The following is a 19,056-nucleotide window of genomic DNA, read 5'->3' on the forward strand; positions in this document are numbered from 1 at the left end:
TTCGTGTTATTATTTTTAAAAACGTTTTAAAAAAGATTTAAAAACGTTTCAATGGAATGAGTCCTGAATGTCATACTAGTCGTTCGTTCTTTTCTTTTATTCTTCTCTACACACACAAAAACTTGGGTCAAATTGACTCATATAATAATTAAATGGGTTGGCCCCGTTGGATTGGCGATTTGACCAACGAAATAGTTTTTTTTTACGAAATACTTTAATATAAGGGCTATGTTGCCGCCGAAATCAATAATTCCTGTGAAAGGTTATTTTTCTCTACAACTAGCCGAATAAAAGAACCGTTACTCTCAGAGCTTTACGAAACAGTTAAATATAAATATACCATTAAACATTAAATCTTGGGTATTAGTTTGGGCGCTGTTAAAAGCGTATTCTCAGTCAGGCAACTTAACAGGTTACTATAAACAATAGTTATGTATCTATAAGAATTGGTGGAATGGGGACAACTTATCGATTGTTGTTAAATACTTTTATAGTTTTCCAACCATAAACTGCAATTCAATCTGTAGGTTCGAAGCTGTCCGATTTTGATGAAGCGTTTTTAGCCTTTTATCCTTTTCTAGCTCTTTAATCGCATATCTAAAGGATTTTTCAAAAAGTTTCAAAAGAAATGTTTTTCAAATATGAAAAAAATATACCAGGACCGTAACGAAAAAAACAAGGAAGAACGCTATTGTCGAGTACCTCGACTATCAGATACCCGTTACTCAGCTAAAGGGACCAAAAGGAAATGGAGGTATGCCAGCAGCAATGCAAGATTGAAATGCGCCACATACCCGCGTGCAAACGTTTTTTGGATCAATCGATAGGTATTGACGAGACTAATACATTTCAGTTAAATTTTTTTATCTACCATGAAAATTATGGGCGCCAACTTGCGCTGCGCAAGAAGCTCAGGAATGTACATACCAAATCCCAACTTTCAAGCTTTTGTAGTGTCCGAGATCTCAGCGTTCATCCGGACGGACAGACAGACGGACAATCGGATATGGCTAGATTGACTCGGCTATTGATCCTGATGAAGAATATATGTACTTTATGTGGTCGGAAATGATTTCTTCTACCTGTTATATACTTTTCGAAAATTTAGTATACCCTTTTACTCTACAAGTAACGGGTGTAATAAACATAATGGTCTAGAACTCAGCACATATTCAGAACATTTTCTTTGTTTTAAAAAATGCCTTTTTAATTTGTCCGTTAAATAAATGTTTTAAAATAAACAGCAAGTATTATTAGTGTTGTAACAGATTATTCTCATATCCGCTTTTTCTGGGATCATATTGTCGTGCTGAAGAATCCTTGCATGACCAAATGAGTTGGTTTTCCATTGTCCCAGTGTTCCTCAGTTGAACAGCTGCCGATTTCGTCATCTCCATGCCTGCTAAGAAAAGACTAGGATGATTCAAAATCGCCTTCAGCGCTTTATTTTATGGCAATTCGGAGAGTTACACTTATACACAAAGAAGCCTTTCGCTGTGTAAATGTATATACTAACAGCTTAATTAACTATTTTATATAACATTTTTTAAAAATTAATGTAATACTATTAATATTGTGCGCCTAATTATAAAACTAAGTAACCGGAAAAGTTGAGGCATTGCTCATGCGGCTTACGTTTTAGAATAAATTCATGTTTAATGATTTGTAATCTTGATGAAGTGCTTGTCACGAAATCTTCAGAGTATTGACATTTTTTAAAGTTGTAAGATCTTTTTCTGGCAACCTACACAATTTAAGGGTCATAAGATCGCAGAACGTTTGTGGATGCTCATTGATGAATGTGATAGCGACCTCGTCTGCGTAAGCCACTACCCTACAACAACTGCGATGTTCCTCAGAAGGGGAGAGAATCACCTTCTTGAGGGATGCCTTCACTTACAAGTCTAATCTGAAATGTGCTTCCCAGCGGGGATGTCACCATTCAGATAATCAGCAAAATATGGAATATAAATATATAATATATACATATATACTGACATATCCATAGCACCACATACTCCAATTTACATGTCCACACACCCACACATACATGCACACATTATGCAGTCACCCTCGAGACACCCTCTAAGAAATAAGAACCCAAATTTAATTGTCATCAACCCAATGGAAAATAACCAAACTATAAGCAAGCCAGAGGAAATTTTCATGAAACAAAAAACCACAGTTTATAGACTAAACAATTAGAACGAGCCGCTGTTCAGACTATCGACACGTTTCCACAAATCAGGATACTCAGATTTCGGGACTCAAGTCTGGAGTCCAAAGTCCAAATTGAGAGAATCACCCAATAGCAATAAGTCCCACTCACAAAAAGCTCTAAAGCTCAAAACCGAGTTATGATCGTAAATTAAGTAGGAGTTAGAGAGTGAGTTCAGTTTGAGATTTGTCAACAGCAAGTCGGTGTTCTTCCAAAATATTGTAACCAGTGTAAAAGTAAATTAAATAAAGTTTTTTTTTATAACACACTTATGGTGAAGACATTTAAATATATATATATATATTATATATAATATATAAATATATAAATACATAAATATATAATATATATATATATATATATATATGTATATATGTATATGGGAAATATGGTAAAAGATTTCTATGTCCAGGACCAATGCATTCTCCTAAACGATAAGTGATTTCTCGATGTTACTTACCACTGAGCGTAATGGCGACTCGGCTGACTTACCTTTTGTGTGTATGCATGTTGTGCCTCTGAAATGTGTGTTGTCCCTTGCCGTAGTGTGAGAAGCTTTTTGTTGATGCATTATATTAATTTGAATTTGATATGTTGATGTTATGTCATTGTGTTATGTAAGAAAAATACTAAACTGTTATCGAAATCTCGTATGTATCACCGAATGAAAGACGGTCACTCTAGTCGGCAAAAAGAGACGCCACTTGCATATAAAATTCTTGAAGTACACGAGTTGACGAGCGCAAAAGCTCAAATATATTGCAAAAGATCCAAAAATAAGTGATCAGCATATAACAGGTGTTTTCTTCAAACGAATCTTTCGACGACTACAACGACAGTGGCTTGTGTGGGCTAGAAGTCGGTCTTTCGAGCCCCATAATCCTTAATCGGTATAACCCTTACCAGGTAATTACCCCAACAAATGGTCTTTCGAGCCCCATAATCCTTAATCGGTATAACCCTTACCAGGTAATTACCCCAACAAATGGTCCTTCTTAGCCTCCTGAACGGCACATGGATTACGCGAAACTAGAGCGCAATTTCATCAGCCAAAATTTGCAAGTGTATGTATTACCGAGCGTGATCTCGGACATGCACAGAACAGTCTTCACACATACATTGACGACGACTAGTGTGTGTGTACCTGTAAAATTTGGAACTGGACAAACACAACCTCAAAAAGATGCCTAAGACACGTCTCAAGAAGCAGAAGAATGACGACAACACGCCCAGGGAAATAGAGGACACGCCGCGACCAGGCACCTCTGCGGCGAATCTACTGGAGATTTCAATGGCAACGGTTATGCGAGGGGCAGCATCAACGCAGAAAGTTCCAGAAAGGTGGGACGAAGAAGCACAGTCTAACCGGAGCCACCAATCTCAACGATCCGTTAAAGCCCAAAAACTTCAACTTCAAATGGAGCATCTACAGAAGCAACAAGAGCTGAAAGCTAAACGGATGCAGCTAGAGTTCGAGGAGAAACAGTTGGAACTGGAGATGCAGATGCAAATGACAGAAATTGAAGAAGACAACAGAAGCCAAGACGACCAAGATGACAACATCGGCGATGAGTACAACAACGGCACCAGGACACGTGAGTGGGTTAAGTCTTCTCAACGAAAGCAAACAGATCAGCCTGATGACATCAATTCAAATGCCATTGTTAGTTTTATGGCTAGGCAAACAATTAAACAGGAACTTCCCTTATTCAGTGGTGACCATTTAGAATGGCCAATTTTTATTGCCGAGTATGAGAACAGTTCTCAAGTGTGTAAATTCACCGACTACGAAAACATCAATCGCTTGCGAAAAGCACTGACAGGTCGAGCCAAAGAATGTGTACAGTCACTTCTATTAGTGCCACAAAATGTAAATGAGATAATTGACATATTAAGAAATCGATTCGGAGACTGTAGTCATGTCGTGAAAATGATGATAGATAAAATTCGAGCTTTTCCTGTAATCAAAGAGGATAAATATGACAGACTCATCACTTTTTATGATATGATTACAAATCTCATTCAAACTTTACTGTCCTTCAATGATATTGATCAGATTCGTAACAATTTGCTGTTTGAGGAAATTCTAGAAAAAATTCAGGTTTCTCAAAGAATCTCATTCATAAAACATTTTCAAAAAATAAAGTCTGACGATCCGAAGATTATACTATTTCACGAATGGTTAGGTCAAACCATAAAAGCAGCGACATTGCTCGGATTCGGTCAGAATAAATCAAAAGAAACAACACTAACAGTCTCAAGTCCAGTCAAGACATTTGAAAAATCCAAATACTATTGTAACTATTGTAAGTCTACTGATCATCACATAACAGATTGTCCAAAATTTAAATCCTTGAGTGTCGACAAGCGTTGGGAATTCACATCTCACAATAAGTTATGTATATCTTGTCTGGGTAGAAATCACATTATGAAAGACTGCAAACGCAAAAAGACTTGTAGGGCAGAAAATTGTAAGTTTAACCACAATTTTTTGTTGCATAAAGACAAAGACAACACAGCAAGCGCTTCCCTTGATATGCCTAGTAATAATGACCAAAACAAGACAATTCCCGACATGAACTGCAACATTAATTTCGGTTGTAACAAAGTATTACTAAAGGTCATTCCAGTCACACTAATAGGTCCACAAAAAGCAATCGAGACATACGCTTTACTTGACGAAGCCTCGACAATTTCATTGATCGATGAACAACTAGCGACTGACCTACAACTAGAAGGACCGACTAGTCCTTTAAAGATGCAGTGGACAAATAACGAGGTATATGAACAAGCGAACTCAAAGGTAGTTAGTGTGGGTATCCGAGGTAAGGAACAGACTTCCAAAGTATTTACTCTTCGAAAAGTTAAGACCGTATCATGCTTAAATCTACCCCTTCAAACCCTGTCAATAAGCGACATGTCTGAGACCTACGAGTTTTTGAAAGACTTTTCCTTTTGTTCCTACCAAAACGCGCATCCAAAGATTTTGATTGGTCAAGACAATTGGTCAATCATAGTATCTAGGAAATTGAAATATCAATCATTTCAAGGACCTGTCGCTAGCAAAACGGCGCTGGGTTGGGTTGTACATGGAACAGTGGGAATGATTAGAGAAATTCCAGATAGAAATTATTCATGCCATGTATTTGATTGCGTAGGTTACGACAACCCTAACGATGACCTGGACATTCTACACAATCTGGTTAAATCCTATTGGTCCATTGAGAATGAGTTATTAACACCTCATGACTTTCCGACATCACTTGACGACAGAAGATGTTTGGAAATTGTTGACAAAACCCTCAAACGAATCGATGACAGATTTCAATGTGGTCTATTTTGGAAAAGTGACGACATTAAACTACCTGAAAGTTACAAAAATGCATACTCTAGATTGTTGTTATGCGAAAGAAAAATGGACAAAAACCCGGAGTACGGGAAAAAATATAAACAAACCTTTGACTCCTACATACAAAATGGGTATATGAGGAAATTGACTTCTGCTGAGAAAACTAATATCACTCCCTTGACCTACTATTTGCCACACTTTGGAGTTCTAAATAGCAACAAGCCAGACAAACTTAGAATAGTTTTCGACGCAGCCTCCAAAAGCCATGGTTATTGTCTTAATGATTTCCTTTTGCCAGGTCCAGATCTATATAGCCAATTGTCAACAGTTCTAATGAATTTTCGAGAACATAAAATTGCATTTGTCGGAGATATCAAAGAGATGTTTCTCCAAATAAAAGTACAGGAGTCAGACCGTTGCGCACAAAGAATCCTATGGCGAGGCGACAACCGACAATCCGAACCGGACGTGTACGAAATACAAGTTCTATTTTTTGGCGCTAAATGTAGCCCAAGTATCGCCCAACAGGTCAGAAACAGAAACGCCTTAGATTTTCAAAATGACTATGACCAAGCCTGTAAGGACATAATAACAAAACATTACATGGATGACTATTTGGGTGGAGCTCCAGACATTAGTACAGCCGTAAAATTAATTAAGGACGTAACATATGTACACAAGGCAGGTGGATTCGACATGCGAAATTGGATATCTAATTCTCCAGAAGTTTTAAATCAGATAACAGACAACACTCCATCGAAACAAGTCACAGAAAAGAATTTAACCGAAGAGAGAGTTCTAGGTTTAATTTGGGATCACAAAAAAGACATATTCACATACAATTTAAAGTTTTCTAAGTCCCATTTTGAACTTCTTAACAATCTCAGACGACCAACTAAGCGAGAAATATTAAAAATAACTATGTCCATTTTTGATCCCTTAGGGTTTCTTTCAAACCTTTTGATATCAAATAAAATCCTTCTACAAGCCATTTGGGATAGCGGAATCCATTGGGACGACTACATTACAGACGATCAATTTCAAATATGGAAGGCATTGTGTAACAGCTTAAATAAAATAAACGATTTTTACATTCCAAGGCAGTTGACTACACTTAGCATAAGTCATTGTAATGTTCAGTTACATATATTTTGCGACGCATCAAAATACGCATACGCATCTTGCGCGTACCTACGCTTCCAGTGTAACAGCCAAATAGAAACCACCCTGATTTCAGCTAAGTCGCGAGTAGCGCCACTTAAACCAATGTCAATTCCTAGACTAGAGCTTCAAGGAACCTTACTAGGAGCTAGGCTAAGCAAAGCTATTAAAGAAACGCTCAATCTCAGAATAGACTCAACTTTCATGTGGACAGATTCCGAGATAGTCTTATACTGGCTGAAAACGAGCAGCAAAAGGTTCAAGACTTTTGTGGCTCAGCGTTTGGGAGAGATACAAGAATTGACAAATTCAAGTGAATGGCGACATGTACCCTCAAAACTGAACCCCGCTGATAAAGCAACAAAGATCTCATCCTTTGACTTCTCATCAAATGAGTTATGGCTGACGGGACCGCCATTCCTTAGAAAAAATCAAGATCAGTGGCCATTAGGTAAAATCCCTCTAAGACCAGACAGTTCTGATGCTAGCGATAAAGAGTTCGTAAATCTCACTACCATTCAAAAGCAGTCATTTATATTACCGGACGTCTCAAGGTTCTCCAATTGGATGAGATTCTTAAGAACAACAGCCTGGGTTTTGAGATACTTGACAAAGCTAAGACCAAATTTGAGAATATCTATCAATAATGAGCTAACAGCCACAGAACTTTTCAAAGCGGAAAAATTAATCTTTCTTAGCATACAACAAGACAGTTATTATCAGGAAATTGGAAAACTTAAATGTAATGAACCTGTATCAACTTCAAGCAGTCTGCATAGTCTACCCCTATTTTTCTCTATCGATAATCTGTTAAGACTCAGAGGCAGACTAAATAATTTAAGTGAAGAGGAGATGAGTATCGACTCTAAAAATCCGATTATCTTAAGCAGAGATCATCCAATCACTAAATTACTCGTTCAGTACTATCACGTCGAAAATTGTCATATGGGAACCGAAACTGTAATTGCCAACATCCGCCAAAGGTTTTGGATTACAAAATGTAGAAGTACAGTAAAGAACATCATTCGAAATTGTCAGCAATGTAAAAACAAAAAAGCCAGGCCGCAACCACCTCTAATGGGTCAGCTTCCAAGTTGCCGTATAAAGCCAACCGAAAGAGCCTTTTTGAAAGTAGGTATTGATTATTTTGGGCCTATAGAAGTTACACAAAATAGAAGCCATGTAAAGCGTTACGGTGTTATTTTCACATGCATGACAACACGAGCAGTTCATCTTGAGATTGCTGAAGACCTATCCTGCAATGCGTTTATGCATGTATTTAGACAATTTGGTTGTAGGCGAGGATTTCCGACAGAATTATATTCAGACAACGGAACCAATTTCAGACGCGCTGACAAGGACATAAAAGAAATCATAGAACAGTGGCCAAATGACAAGTTTACTCAGTTTTTAACCACGAAAGGTTGCACTTGGTACTTTAACCCGCCATTGTCCCCTCACATGGGAGGAGCTTGGGAGAGGCTCATACAGTCAGTCAAGAAATATTTAGGAGTTCTACTAAAAGAGAGATATCCTAGAGAGTACACTTTGAAAACTTTGTTTTGTGAGATCGAGTTTATGATTAACAGTAGACCACTTTTGATTGTTCCTTCAGACTCCATGTCGGAACCATTAACGCCAAATGACTTGTTAATTGGTTCTAATTATCGCGAATCCTTTTACACTAACACCAATGATAATGATTTGAGACTGTTAAATATGTGGAAATCGTCACAAAGACTTGCAGACATTTTTTGGTTGAAATGGAAAAAAGAATATAGACAATTTTTACTATGTAGTCGTAAATGGACAAAAGACAGTAATGTTTTAAAAGAAGGTGATGTAGTTTTGATAATGGAATCCGACCTTCCTAGAAATGTTTGGCCAAAAGGCATAATTGTCAAAACGTATCCATCAAATGATGGGCGTGTGAGAATTGTTGATGTAAAAATTAAAGACCATATTTATAAGAGACCTGCTGTAAAAATAATTAAACTAGATGTAAGAACAGATACATTGTAAACTCTAAGTATTGCCGTCGTCTATACTTAATTTTCCACGACTCCAATACTTGGGAGGAGGATGTTGATGCATTATATTAATTTGAATTTGATATGTTGATGTTATGTCATTGTGTTATGTAAGAAAAATACTAAACTGTTATCGAAATCTCGTATGTATCACCGAATGAAAGACGGTCACTCTAGTCGGCAAAAAGAGACGCCACTTGCATATAAAATTCTTGAAGTACACGAGTTGACGAGCGCAAAAGCTCAAATATATTGCAAAAGATCCAAAAATAAGTGATCAGCATATAACAGGTGTTTTCTTCAAACGAATCTTTCGACGACTACAACGACAGTGGCTTGTGTGGGCTAGAAGTCGGTCTTTCGAGCCCCATAATCCTTAATCGGTATAACCCTTACCAGGTAATTACCCCAACACTTTTCCTGTTTTGGAAATGAAGACCACTTTCGCCTCTCGCCATGAGGTTGGTAAATCTCCCACTGCCAATATGTTGCGAAAGATTTGTCCCAGCCAGATAATGGCTAGTTTTCCTGCCTGCTAAATATTTGCAGGTTTTATTTCATCTGATCCTGCTGATTTATACGGGTTTCAACTATTTGTAACCCGGCATTGCTTTTTGGAGGATGACCCATTTTTAGAAGAAAAAAAAGTGCCTAGACGTAGGTTCAGAAACTTTTCACTAAAATGAACAGATTTGAATTTAAAATAAATTTAAAGAGAAACTAACGTCTGTCGTTGGTATTTGGGCAGCCCCATTGAGAGTGATTGGCATTGGCGTTGCAGCCTATTAACAAACCTGTCTTAAGTTTTTTACATTCTTTTGCCAGCCCTCTGCCCAGCGCGTGCTTCTCAAAGGCCATGTAGGCCGATAGCAGCCTAATGGCGCCAGGCTGTAGCTACAGACTTACCGCTGAATTATCTCAGCTACTTTTATTACGAAGCATAAGTAAAATAAGATGCCGTTTGGCCAATATGCAGTTTCGGATTTTACCGTTTTTGGGTTCAAGCATAAACTTGTATTTATTTGTTCCTAGTCCAGCAGGCAGTTTTACGTCATTGGAGTCGCCCTTATACACTATAATATGTATTGCACTGAAGCCATAGATGAGCACCACAATTGCCTGAATTATGTCACTGGGGATGTCGCACCACTGTAGTGCAATGATTTTTGTTCCTTCGTAGACCTCTCCTACAGGGCTGATGCCTGTTTATATAAGTCAGGCGTGGTAAGTGTGTATTGCGGGCCGTTTAAGTTTTCAATTGTCTGATATGTGCAATCTTTTAAGTCATCTTTTTTCGTTGTTCTGGTTAGTTCTGAAAGGGGTGGCAGTGTTACTGATAGCAATCTCCAAATTTGGTAATGTTTTTTGTATAGAAAACGGCGTTGATTATGTTTATTAAAAATTTAAAGACTTCTGTCCACAGTAAGCCCAAGCCTGCAGCAGAGTTTATAACTGGAGTCCCGTCCAGAGTAAGGTGATAACTGTTGAACCTGTTTAATACAAAGGTAGCACGCTGAGACATGGTAGGACTAGCGGCAATATTCCATCTCGCCACTAAAGTTTCGAACTCGTTGAACATGTCCTGGACCATACCGCATCTCGTCGCAGAGCAATCTTCGCAAGAAACGCAGTTTTCCAAAGTATCAGCAAATTTGTTAGCTACCTCACTATCTTTATTTGCCGAAGTACCGTCCGATCGAAGCAGGGAAAACTTCTGAAGACGCTGTTGCTTACATTGGCTAATATTTTTCGGACAGATAAAGTCCTTGCTAAATATATTTGGTTTTCTCAAACGTCAATGTGAGTGCTAATTCTGAAAAGGACTCAGGCTACCTGCTTAGTTTTTTTTGGCTCGATAAAATTACAAAAATTCTGGAATGTGAGCGAGTGTTGAAATGCATTTTGTTTATTAGCATAAAATCAATTAATAAGTGATAATGATTGATAAAACTGAACATTTTCGTTTAGCCAAAACCAAAAGTAAGAACGTCACTTATAAAATTGATCGAAACTTCTAAAAATAAGTTCTAATAATAAAATTATAAAACAAGATAAGATGCAAACTTTTACTGTGGCAAACAAGTAAGGTGAATTTAAACTTCGCGGGCTTATCATTCCAAGCTAGTTCTTTTTTCCACGAATTGGCAGGACTGCTAATGACATCAGGGCTAAATTTCAGGCCAATGTAATTGTCAGTAATATATTTTCGCTTGTGTTTACCAAACGATCAAGACAGCATTTTCCGTTTTTTCGACCGAGAGCGGTAAATTTCTTGCAAATAAGTCGTCGCGTTGATGTGTGTGAAACAATGCTTTCTGACTATCAGCTCAAATCCAAGATTACGGGAGATTACCCTGCAAGCAAAAGGGCGATATTTCTATCGCCTGTCGTCCAGGAGTCACTTCTTAGTAACTTCTGCGCGATAGAAAGACGATAGTACACATTTTACAAAAACAAAATATACATGTGTCGCGTAGAAGTAACTTCTAAGTCACTTCTGGACGATAGAAAGACGATAGTACACATTTTACAAAAACAAAAAGGGTCGCGATCGCGAAGAAGTAACTTCTGAGACACTTCTACGCGATAAAACGGCGATAGAACACATTTTACAAAAACAAAATTTACATATAACGCGTAGAAGTCACTTCTAAGTCACTTCTGGACGATAGAAAGGCGATAGTACACATTTTACAAAAACAAAAAGGGTCGGGATCGCGAAGAAGTAACTTCGGAGACACTTTTGCGTGACAGAAAGACGATAGTACACATTTTACAAAAACAAAATTAATGGAAAAAAAACAAGCCATAAAAAGAGGTCGTGGTAATTTTCCGTTACCCCTTTTTTTCTGAAAATTTTTTGGTCTTCCCTTTGACCCACGCTATTATTTTTCGCCCGAGCGACATTTCGTTGCGCGATTTGTCTGTGTACAGTGCGGTTTTGTATCAATTTTGTGCGTTTTAAAAATATTGCTTTGTTTTTTTCTAAATGTTATTAATTGCTTATCATATTTAAATATCCCCCTTAACAAAGGGTGCAAAATTAAGTGCTTATCGTGAGCTGTACGATTATTTAAAGCTATTTACGGACAAGCTAGCTATGGACATTACTTGGCGTGTAACTGCGGATCCAACGATTCTCAACATATTTCATTGTAAAAGGTAATGTCTTCTAGTTTATTTTTACTTTTACTGAACAGAAAAAAATTTTTGTTTCTGTTTCCTTTAGAAATGGTTATTAATAAATTTCTTATGTCGACGGAGCTGGACCTAAATAACATTGTTCCGTGTATACAAGCGGACAAAGCCCTTATACAAATAATAAATGCAAAATATTGAAAGTATAAAAAAATATGTTTTTATTCAAGTTTTTCCAATTGGGAAAGACTCTTCTAGATGTCTTCTACAAGCAAATGTAAAGTCACCTCGGAGTAACTTCCAGAAGTGACTACGGTGACACTTTTAGAAGTTACGTCGGCGATATCGCAATCGGATCGCGGAAGTGACTCCCGTCGGGAAGAAATGTGCCACTTCGGCGGCACTTCTATGAGTCACTTCGGCGACACTTCCAGAAGTGACTTCGGCGACACTTCCAGAAGTAACGCAGAAGTGACTTCGAGAAGTGTCGCCGAAGTGGCACATTTCTTCCCGACGGGAGTCACTTCCGCGATACGAATACGATATCGCGGACGATCGTTTTTATCTTCTCGAAGTCACTTAATAGTGCCTTCCGCGATAGAAAATGCTTGCAGGGTAGACTTGAATTTATCCTTACGACCCTAAAACAACATACCAATCAAGCGAATATCGTGCTAACGGCGAGGTCAGACAAAAAAGAGCACTTTAAAGTGTAACGAACTTATTTTTTTTAGATTTGCTCGTTCGTCCTACCAAATTTATAGAAAACGTGACCGCCCAGTTAACAGTAATAACAATTTAGAATAAAGGTTTATTCACGGCTCTGGGTTAAAAAGTTTACTTACCTTGTGATGGTGCTTCTTGCGTGGCCTCCGCTGCTCCGGATACTTTTGCTGTCACTTGTAAGAGAAATCGAAGAAGAATGTTGGGGCTTAGGGAAGCGTCACCGTGCTCAGACTAGGGTGAACAGGCGTTGAGCTTTCAAAACAACCGCCCTGCCAGCCGCAGCCGCCTGTCCCTTGCTCTGTCCCGGTCGGTCCCTCCAGACTCTCACTCAGTTGCCTTTGAAGCTCCTGGCAACCGTCCGGCTTACGCCAGCAGTCCGTGCAAATCGCCTCTGTACCAAACTCAAGGTAGCCAATGGCTGCGCTTTCCAGACAACCATCGGGCTCTTCAACCTATCGACTCCACGTCAGGATCGGCGGCATACGCCTCCGATTTTGGACTCAAGGTAGGTAACGGCTGCGCTTTCTAGACAACCGTTGGGCGCTATAGCCAATCAACTCCACGCCAGGATCGACAGGATACGTTGGAGATCCGCCTGCTCAACCGTCCGACGTAGCTAAAGCAGTCCTCGCAACAGTGGACCGAGTCTCCTTCAACTTAGCCGTGTATTTGCACCTAAGGACCTGAGCTACCTGTGTCACAATTCGGAGATTTATGCTGTCCCGAACGTCTCGACGTAGCGATCTTGCTTCTTGCTGACAGTCACGACTGTTTTCTTGACTTTGACTTGCTTGATGTTGTTCACTCGGGTCCCGCTTATATAGGTCTCCTGGTACCTTTAATCTTCGACTTCTTCCTGCTCTGTGCGCACGGCACCACACCAGTGTACAAGTCCGCAGTTTTACGACCTTTCGCACTCTGCGCACCGCACCACACTAGAGTCCAAAGTTCGTCGATGTACCGTTGTTCCTTCGCTCACGGCACGTCTGCGCTATCTCGTCTCTCGCCGCCTCGCTCCTCATACTGCTGTTTTCCTCTCTCCGCATCTTCTCTCCAAACTCTCTTTTCCCGCAATGCCGTTACTACGCGAATTCGCTGCGAATTCAGCAACTGGCGGGCCTCCGTACAGTTGTTACTCACTTTATTTGTGCAGAGGAATTTATCTCCTCACAAAAGTCGTTCCAATATCAAGGTCATGATGATAGTTTTTTTTCGATTTTCGTTTACTATGAATTCCATCCACCCGGAAAAACGGCAAGTAAGAAATATTCTGGGTATTCCCTAAACTGTTGAATTGCTGAATTGTTGAATTTTGATCAGCTGTTAATCAGCTGTTCCATACAAAGTCAACTGTCTGAAATTTCAGCAATTCAACAGCCTCGGGGCTGTTGAAAATTTTGTTGAATTGCTGAAAACCAGAGTTGTCGCTGTTCTCGACTAAAAGTTAGAGGAACTCTGGTCACTTGTAAACATGGAGGAATTGTAAGCGTATAAAATATGCAATAAAAGGATATCTGATAGGATGCTGCCTGTTAGCAGTTCTAATAGTTAAGTTTTTTGGCTTATTCTCGGCATTTTCCTTAATTTTAAACATAATCTTTGGTAAGCACAGCCTGACATTTTGACAATCTGACAAACAACAGACAACAAATTGAAAATTCAACAGGGAACTTTAATACCCCCTTCCCATACAGTCCATTCGTTAGAAACGGTTGGGATTTTTGACAAATGTGAAACTCCGATTCCCACAGGGCACATCCACCATCTACCATCCGACAACAGCTGTCAGTTCAGCTGTGACTAATAAAAACACAAGCAAAAATTGTTAAAGTGGATTTTGCCAGACCAAAATGAACAATTTACCAATTATTTTGGCTGCTGTACAACAGCAAAATCTTAAGTTGAATCAGCTTTTATTGGCAGCCAATTCAGAGGAGTGGAATGACGACGAATTGGATCTGTACGAAAGCATTTTTTCTGCAAAAGAGCAAATGCCACGAAGGGTGTGGATGCTGGTACGTGCTCTTAAAATGTATTAAAAATACGATTTAAGAGTGCGAATTATATTAAACAGAAGCGATACGGGACATTTTGGAGAAGGACATACCGGAAAACAAGGACGAGTTCTTCAAAGAGAGCTTTCGTATGGAGAAGAGGACCTTTTCGTTTTTGGTGGACCGACTTGGTGTTTTGCGGCAGTCGATCACCACAACTACAAAGGCTGGTACTCAATAGTATTATTCGCTCTCGTGGATTACAGGTAAACTGCGTTCTTCTAAGAGCTCAACAATGTTCTAAACGCATTGTATTTTAAATTTACTACAGATACAGATTTACCTATGTAAACATCGGCTCTGCTGGGCGCTGCAACTACTCCACTATATTTCAAAAGTCGAGCCTGGCAAGGAAAATTGTGTCTTCTTCGTTTCTTCACGAAATAACAAGGGAAATTTGTGGCGTTCAAGTTCCGGTGCTGCTTATTGGGGACTCTGCCTTTAGATTTTCCCAAACGCTGATGAAGCCGTACCCATTTTCCACAACTGCATCCGAAGAACAGCGAAATTTTAACTATAATCTGTCTAAAGCTAGGCGAGTGGTAGAAAATGCATTTGGCCATTTAAAGGCAAGATTTCGGTTTATTGGGAAAGGTCTTGACAGCCACTACAAGAATAATAATGCAGTTATTCTAGCCTGCTGCATTTTGCACAACATTTTAAATGAGCACAACAGCGCTATAAATGAAACTTGGCAACAGGCTGCAAATGACCTAGGCGAACAACCAAATCGGACTAATATGTCTGCAGATTTTAGCCAACCTGCAGAAAAAATAAGAGCAGCTATTTCCCAATATTGTCTAAATGGTAACAAATAAAGTTCATAAAATATAAATCTGTTTGTTTTTTTATTTAATTATAATATCACATTTCATTTTGGTCTATTTATTATAAATTATAAATTTATTAGGAATTAGTTGATTTTCTTAAAAGCTCCAACAAATCAGGTTGGAATTTTGCCTGGCTGTCTGCCATTCTCGACAATATTTCTGTCTGCCCCCTTTGCTCCTCCAGTCTTTCTCGAGCAATCTCTACAAGCTCCGACTTATGGTCCTGACTGCCGCTGCAGGTAGAGGCTTCCCTGTCATCTGGGCCGACATCCAAGAGCTCCACAAAGTATTCCCTAGTATCTGCAATAAATAGATTTTTTAAAATAATTTTAAACCGAAAATATAAGTGTGGGGACATACTCTCGTTCTCCAAGGTGTTCTGCTCCATATTGTGGATGCGGTATGCGCCTAAAAACGAGTGGACCAACTCATAATGCTGCCACGAGGAAGGAGCGCCACCGCTTGGCCCCATTTTATTTTTTTCCTGCCTGCAAGGAAAAGTATAGTTGAGTGGATTTCCAATATGTTGTTGCGCGCATATAAGTTACCTGTACTTTTTGGTCAGGTTCTCTATTTTCGTTCGGACGTCCTTGCAGGACACATCAAACCCAGCTTCCATTAGGGTCTGGGCCATCTCCATGTATATATGGACATTTTTTCTGGCTCCGCGCAACTCCTCGATGTTCTCCTGCCAAATGTCGATGAGCAGGACCTCCATCTGCTTTGCCACCGGCAGTTCGCGTATTATTGACTGTAAAATTAAAAGCAATGAATTATTACAAATATAAAGAGCATTTATGTTCATACCTATTGCTTTGTCGCCTTCCATTTTCAAAAGTTTCCCGTCATCATTGTTTACGTTTTTGTAGTGAATGTTCCACTTTCCACTTTCAAGAAGAAGAGTTTAGGGTTTCCATCCAAAATTATCGCCTAACTGTCGCATAAAGTAGTCAGTTAAAATTGGATGGGGAACTAACTAACTGGGAAATTTTCGGAACGGCAAAACCTTATGGACCATCCGTTCAACGGATGGTAGATGGTGGATGGATCTCTGTGGGAAGACCCTATAAGGGTCGTTCCCTTAATTGCTGAAATTTTCTGTTGAATTTTCAACAATTCAGCAATTCAGCAGGGAATACCCTGATTATTTGAGCGCTATGCGTAGTTTGCATGAATCATTTCGTCTAAAAACTCCAGAATTTTAGGCCAACAACCCTTGGTTTTTGCATCCCGATAATGCACCGTCTCACACTGCACTTGTTTATTGTGACCATTTCGTCAATTCAATCATATCGTTCAGCAACCACCGCTTGACTTGACTCCGTGTGACTTCTGGTTATTCCCAAAACTCAAGAAACCCCTGCTTAGAACGCGTTTCGAATCGAGTCAGGAGATAGCTATACCAGAAAGGGACTATTGGGCATGTTTCGAAGATTGGAAAAAAAATTGGGTTTATTTTACCGGGAGCGAGTTACTTTGAAGGGTATGAAATTGATTAGGAATAAATTAAATTTTGTTATTATTTTATTTTATTTACACACAGATTTACCTTACTATTGTGAGCTTCAACTCGGAAAACTTTGAAAACGGGGAATTTTTATCAATTCAGTAACTGTAAGGCATCAAAGATGAGATTGAACAGATTTTTTTGCAGACAAATAGTCCAGGTGGAATATAAGAACAGGTTAGAAAAATAGATGAAAATTGCAAAGAAACAAACAAATTCAATGTTGTTAGGATTAAGAGAGTATATTCTCTCCGACTTTAGACTAGAGGTAACGGCAATCAGCCGTTTTAAAATTAAAATTGTTGAACAGAACTTTTGAATCAGATATCTCCGGTTTCAGCGAAGTGTCAGTAAAAGCTAGAATGTTTTTATTAAAAGCAACTTTTCAGTTTTTTGGCGCAGGTACTAACGTGGAAGGCCTATTATTAGCTCTCCGTCTGTTTGGAACAAATTTTTAATGGAATAAATTTTTAATTCATCATTAAACCAAAAACTTTTGGAATTTAGTAAATGAAATACTTCAAGAGGAGCAGATATTTAAAATGAAGATATCCTATTTCTTCTACTGTAATGCTTTGCCATGGAAACTCTGCAGACGTGGTTTCAGGGGAAACACAATTAACTGATTCCTATATGGAACAATCGAGAGTCTCTTTCCCTACCAGCAATTAGGAAACTGGAATATTGTCGGGCACAAATAATGGAATGGTCTTTTTTAGGCGCCGTGCATAGGTGTTTATTGGTACACTTGAAAGTAAGAACTAGTTAAGCCTAACATAACTTAAGCGCTTCAGAGCGAAGCGAAGACTTAGGGGAGAGATGGAGAGGGAGAGCGGACGACAGCGCCAGACATTTTTCGAACAACTTAGACAGACACGATTATAAACTTATTGGTCTGAAGGATGACGGAATTGTGTGGTCTTTTTCGGGCTTCGGTGTCATTATGATAATAGATTTTTTCATTTTCTTTCTTGAAGTTTGGAAGTTCTATTATCACTTTTGAAGTTATTAGGTCACCGCCTGGGGCCTTTTTCGGTTTCAGTTCCCCGATGACTTTCGCGTTCTCCTTTGGCTGAAACAATGTTAATAGGGCAATAGTTTCAGATTCGATTTGTGGCCAAGTGGACCAGTGGCAGGATTCGATTGCAAGACGCTTCGGAGATGTGAAGCAAATGTTTCGGCTCTATCTTCGTCGACCCAGCTACATGATGAATTTCTTATCGGAGTGTTTCAATTGCAGAGCTCTGATTTGGGTGAGCGCTCCACAGAGTATGTTTTTCATTGTACCTCAGTTCTGAGTCTTGCTTCAAGGATCGGTTTAGTGTGCGAGTGGCTTCCTTAAGACGTTGTTTTGATGGTGGACAAGCCGTTCAATTTGCTGATTAGTTTTGAAGTAGCTTATTTGCACGTCCCTCCCTTGTGGTGTTGAGAGTACTTCTTCAAGAGCATCGGTAGAGCAGTCAATGTCCGCTTTGATGTTAAACAGCGGGGTTAGTTCAATGTGGGAACTTACTTACTTTTTATATTTTAACCAGTTGGTTAAAGCCTGTGGAGGTTATCTTTAGTTTCTGGGTTTTGAAGAAGAGTTATAAGTTCTGGCGAGTGTCTGAGGAGAGGTCCGAAAGCGCGTTGGCGCTTAATATATTGCGTGGAATGTTTTTTGTCACCGTAAAATCAATAAAGTCTGGGACTTTTCTGGGGTCTGCCTGCCAGTATGTGGGGCTGCAAGGGGAATCATAGTCTAACTTGTTGCTCGGTTTTATGATTGCATTATATAATTGACATTCTTTGGGAGTCACGAGGCGAGATCCCCAGTGCGTGTGCTTGGAATTATAGTTCCCTGCAGCTATGAAGCGATCTTCAAGTAGTTGTACAAATCCATGAACCCATGAGTCCATGAAAGCGAGGCGCGCAGTAGACAGCGGCAGCCATTACCTGACTGCACTTTGATAGAAGTGGCCTGCAAGTAATAAGTGGCAAACCTTTGGTGAAAGTGGTGTTTGATGCGTTCCCTGATTAAGGGGGGCACTCTATGAAATGGGT

At 39.2% G+C, this 19,056-nt stretch overlaps 2 protein-coding genes and 3 long non-coding RNA genes across 29 annotated transcripts in view; 3 read left to right on the forward strand and 2 right to left on the reverse strand.

The window, feature by feature from the left end:
* The window catches only part of Nipped-A (Transcription-associated protein Nipped-A), a 509,451-nt gene that overhangs the window by 84,770 nt on the left and 405,625 nt on the right, over positions 1-19,056 (forward strand). The gene's annotated exons all lie outside the window — the stretch shown is intronic.
* Positions 20-14,837, forward strand: LOC139354932 (uncharacterized). The gene is made up of 3 exons (XR_011605756.1): positions 20-2,454; positions 14,374-14,637; positions 14,697-14,837. It is a non-coding gene; the product is annotated as an uncharacterized lncRNA (long non-coding RNA).
* LOC139354934 (uncharacterized) overlaps positions 8,066-19,056 on the reverse strand; it is a 154,053-nt gene continuing 143,062 nt past the window's right edge. The window contains exon 2 of the long non-coding RNA XR_011605759.1: positions 8,066-9,172. This is a non-coding gene — a long non-coding RNA (uncharacterized lncRNA). The remainder of the gene's footprint in view (positions 9,173-19,056) is intronic.
* LOC139354933 (uncharacterized) lies at positions 9,202-12,301 on the forward strand. 2 transcript variants are annotated; one of them, XR_011605757.1, is made up of 3 exons: positions 9,202-9,982; positions 10,043-10,113; positions 10,168-12,301. It is a non-coding gene; the product is annotated as an uncharacterized lncRNA (long non-coding RNA). The 2 variants fall into 2 exon arrangements; XR_011605758.1 differs by having other exon boundaries at positions 9,211-9,982; positions 10,182-12,301.
* On the reverse strand, positions 15,548-16,780 carry LOC139354892 (uncharacterized). Its single transcript, XM_070999148.1, has 4 exons — positions 16,757-16,780; positions 16,055-16,257; positions 15,867-15,994; positions 15,548-15,806 (listed from the first exon to the last, which is right to left on the reverse strand). The coding sequence occupies exons 1-4, from the start codon at positions 16,778-16,780 to the stop codon at positions 15,583-15,585; spliced, it is 579 nt and encodes a 192-aa protein (XP_070855249.1). The 3' UTR covers positions 15,548-15,582.

Source organism: Drosophila suzukii, unplaced genomic scaffold, assembly GCF_043229965.1.
Source record: "Drosophila suzukii unplaced genomic scaffold, CBGP_Dsuzu_IsoJpt1.0 scf_4, whole genome shotgun sequence".
NCBI classification, from domain to species: Eukaryota; Metazoa; Arthropoda; class Insecta; order Diptera; family Drosophilidae; genus Drosophila; species Drosophila suzukii.

Bases quoted from the DNA above. Each gene is read 5' to 3' on its own strand.
- LOC139354892 (XM_070999148.1), bottom strand. From the start codon at position 16,780: ATGGTCACAATAAACAAGTGCAGT. The intron at 16,258-16,756 runs GTGAGACGGTGC...TTAATTTTACAG, and splicing joins TCACAATAAACAAGTGCAGT to TCAATAATACGCGAACTGCC. The intron at 15,995-16,054 runs GTAACTTATATG...TTTTCCTTGCAG, and splicing joins AACCTGACCAAAAAGTACAG to GCAGGAAAAAAATAAAATGG.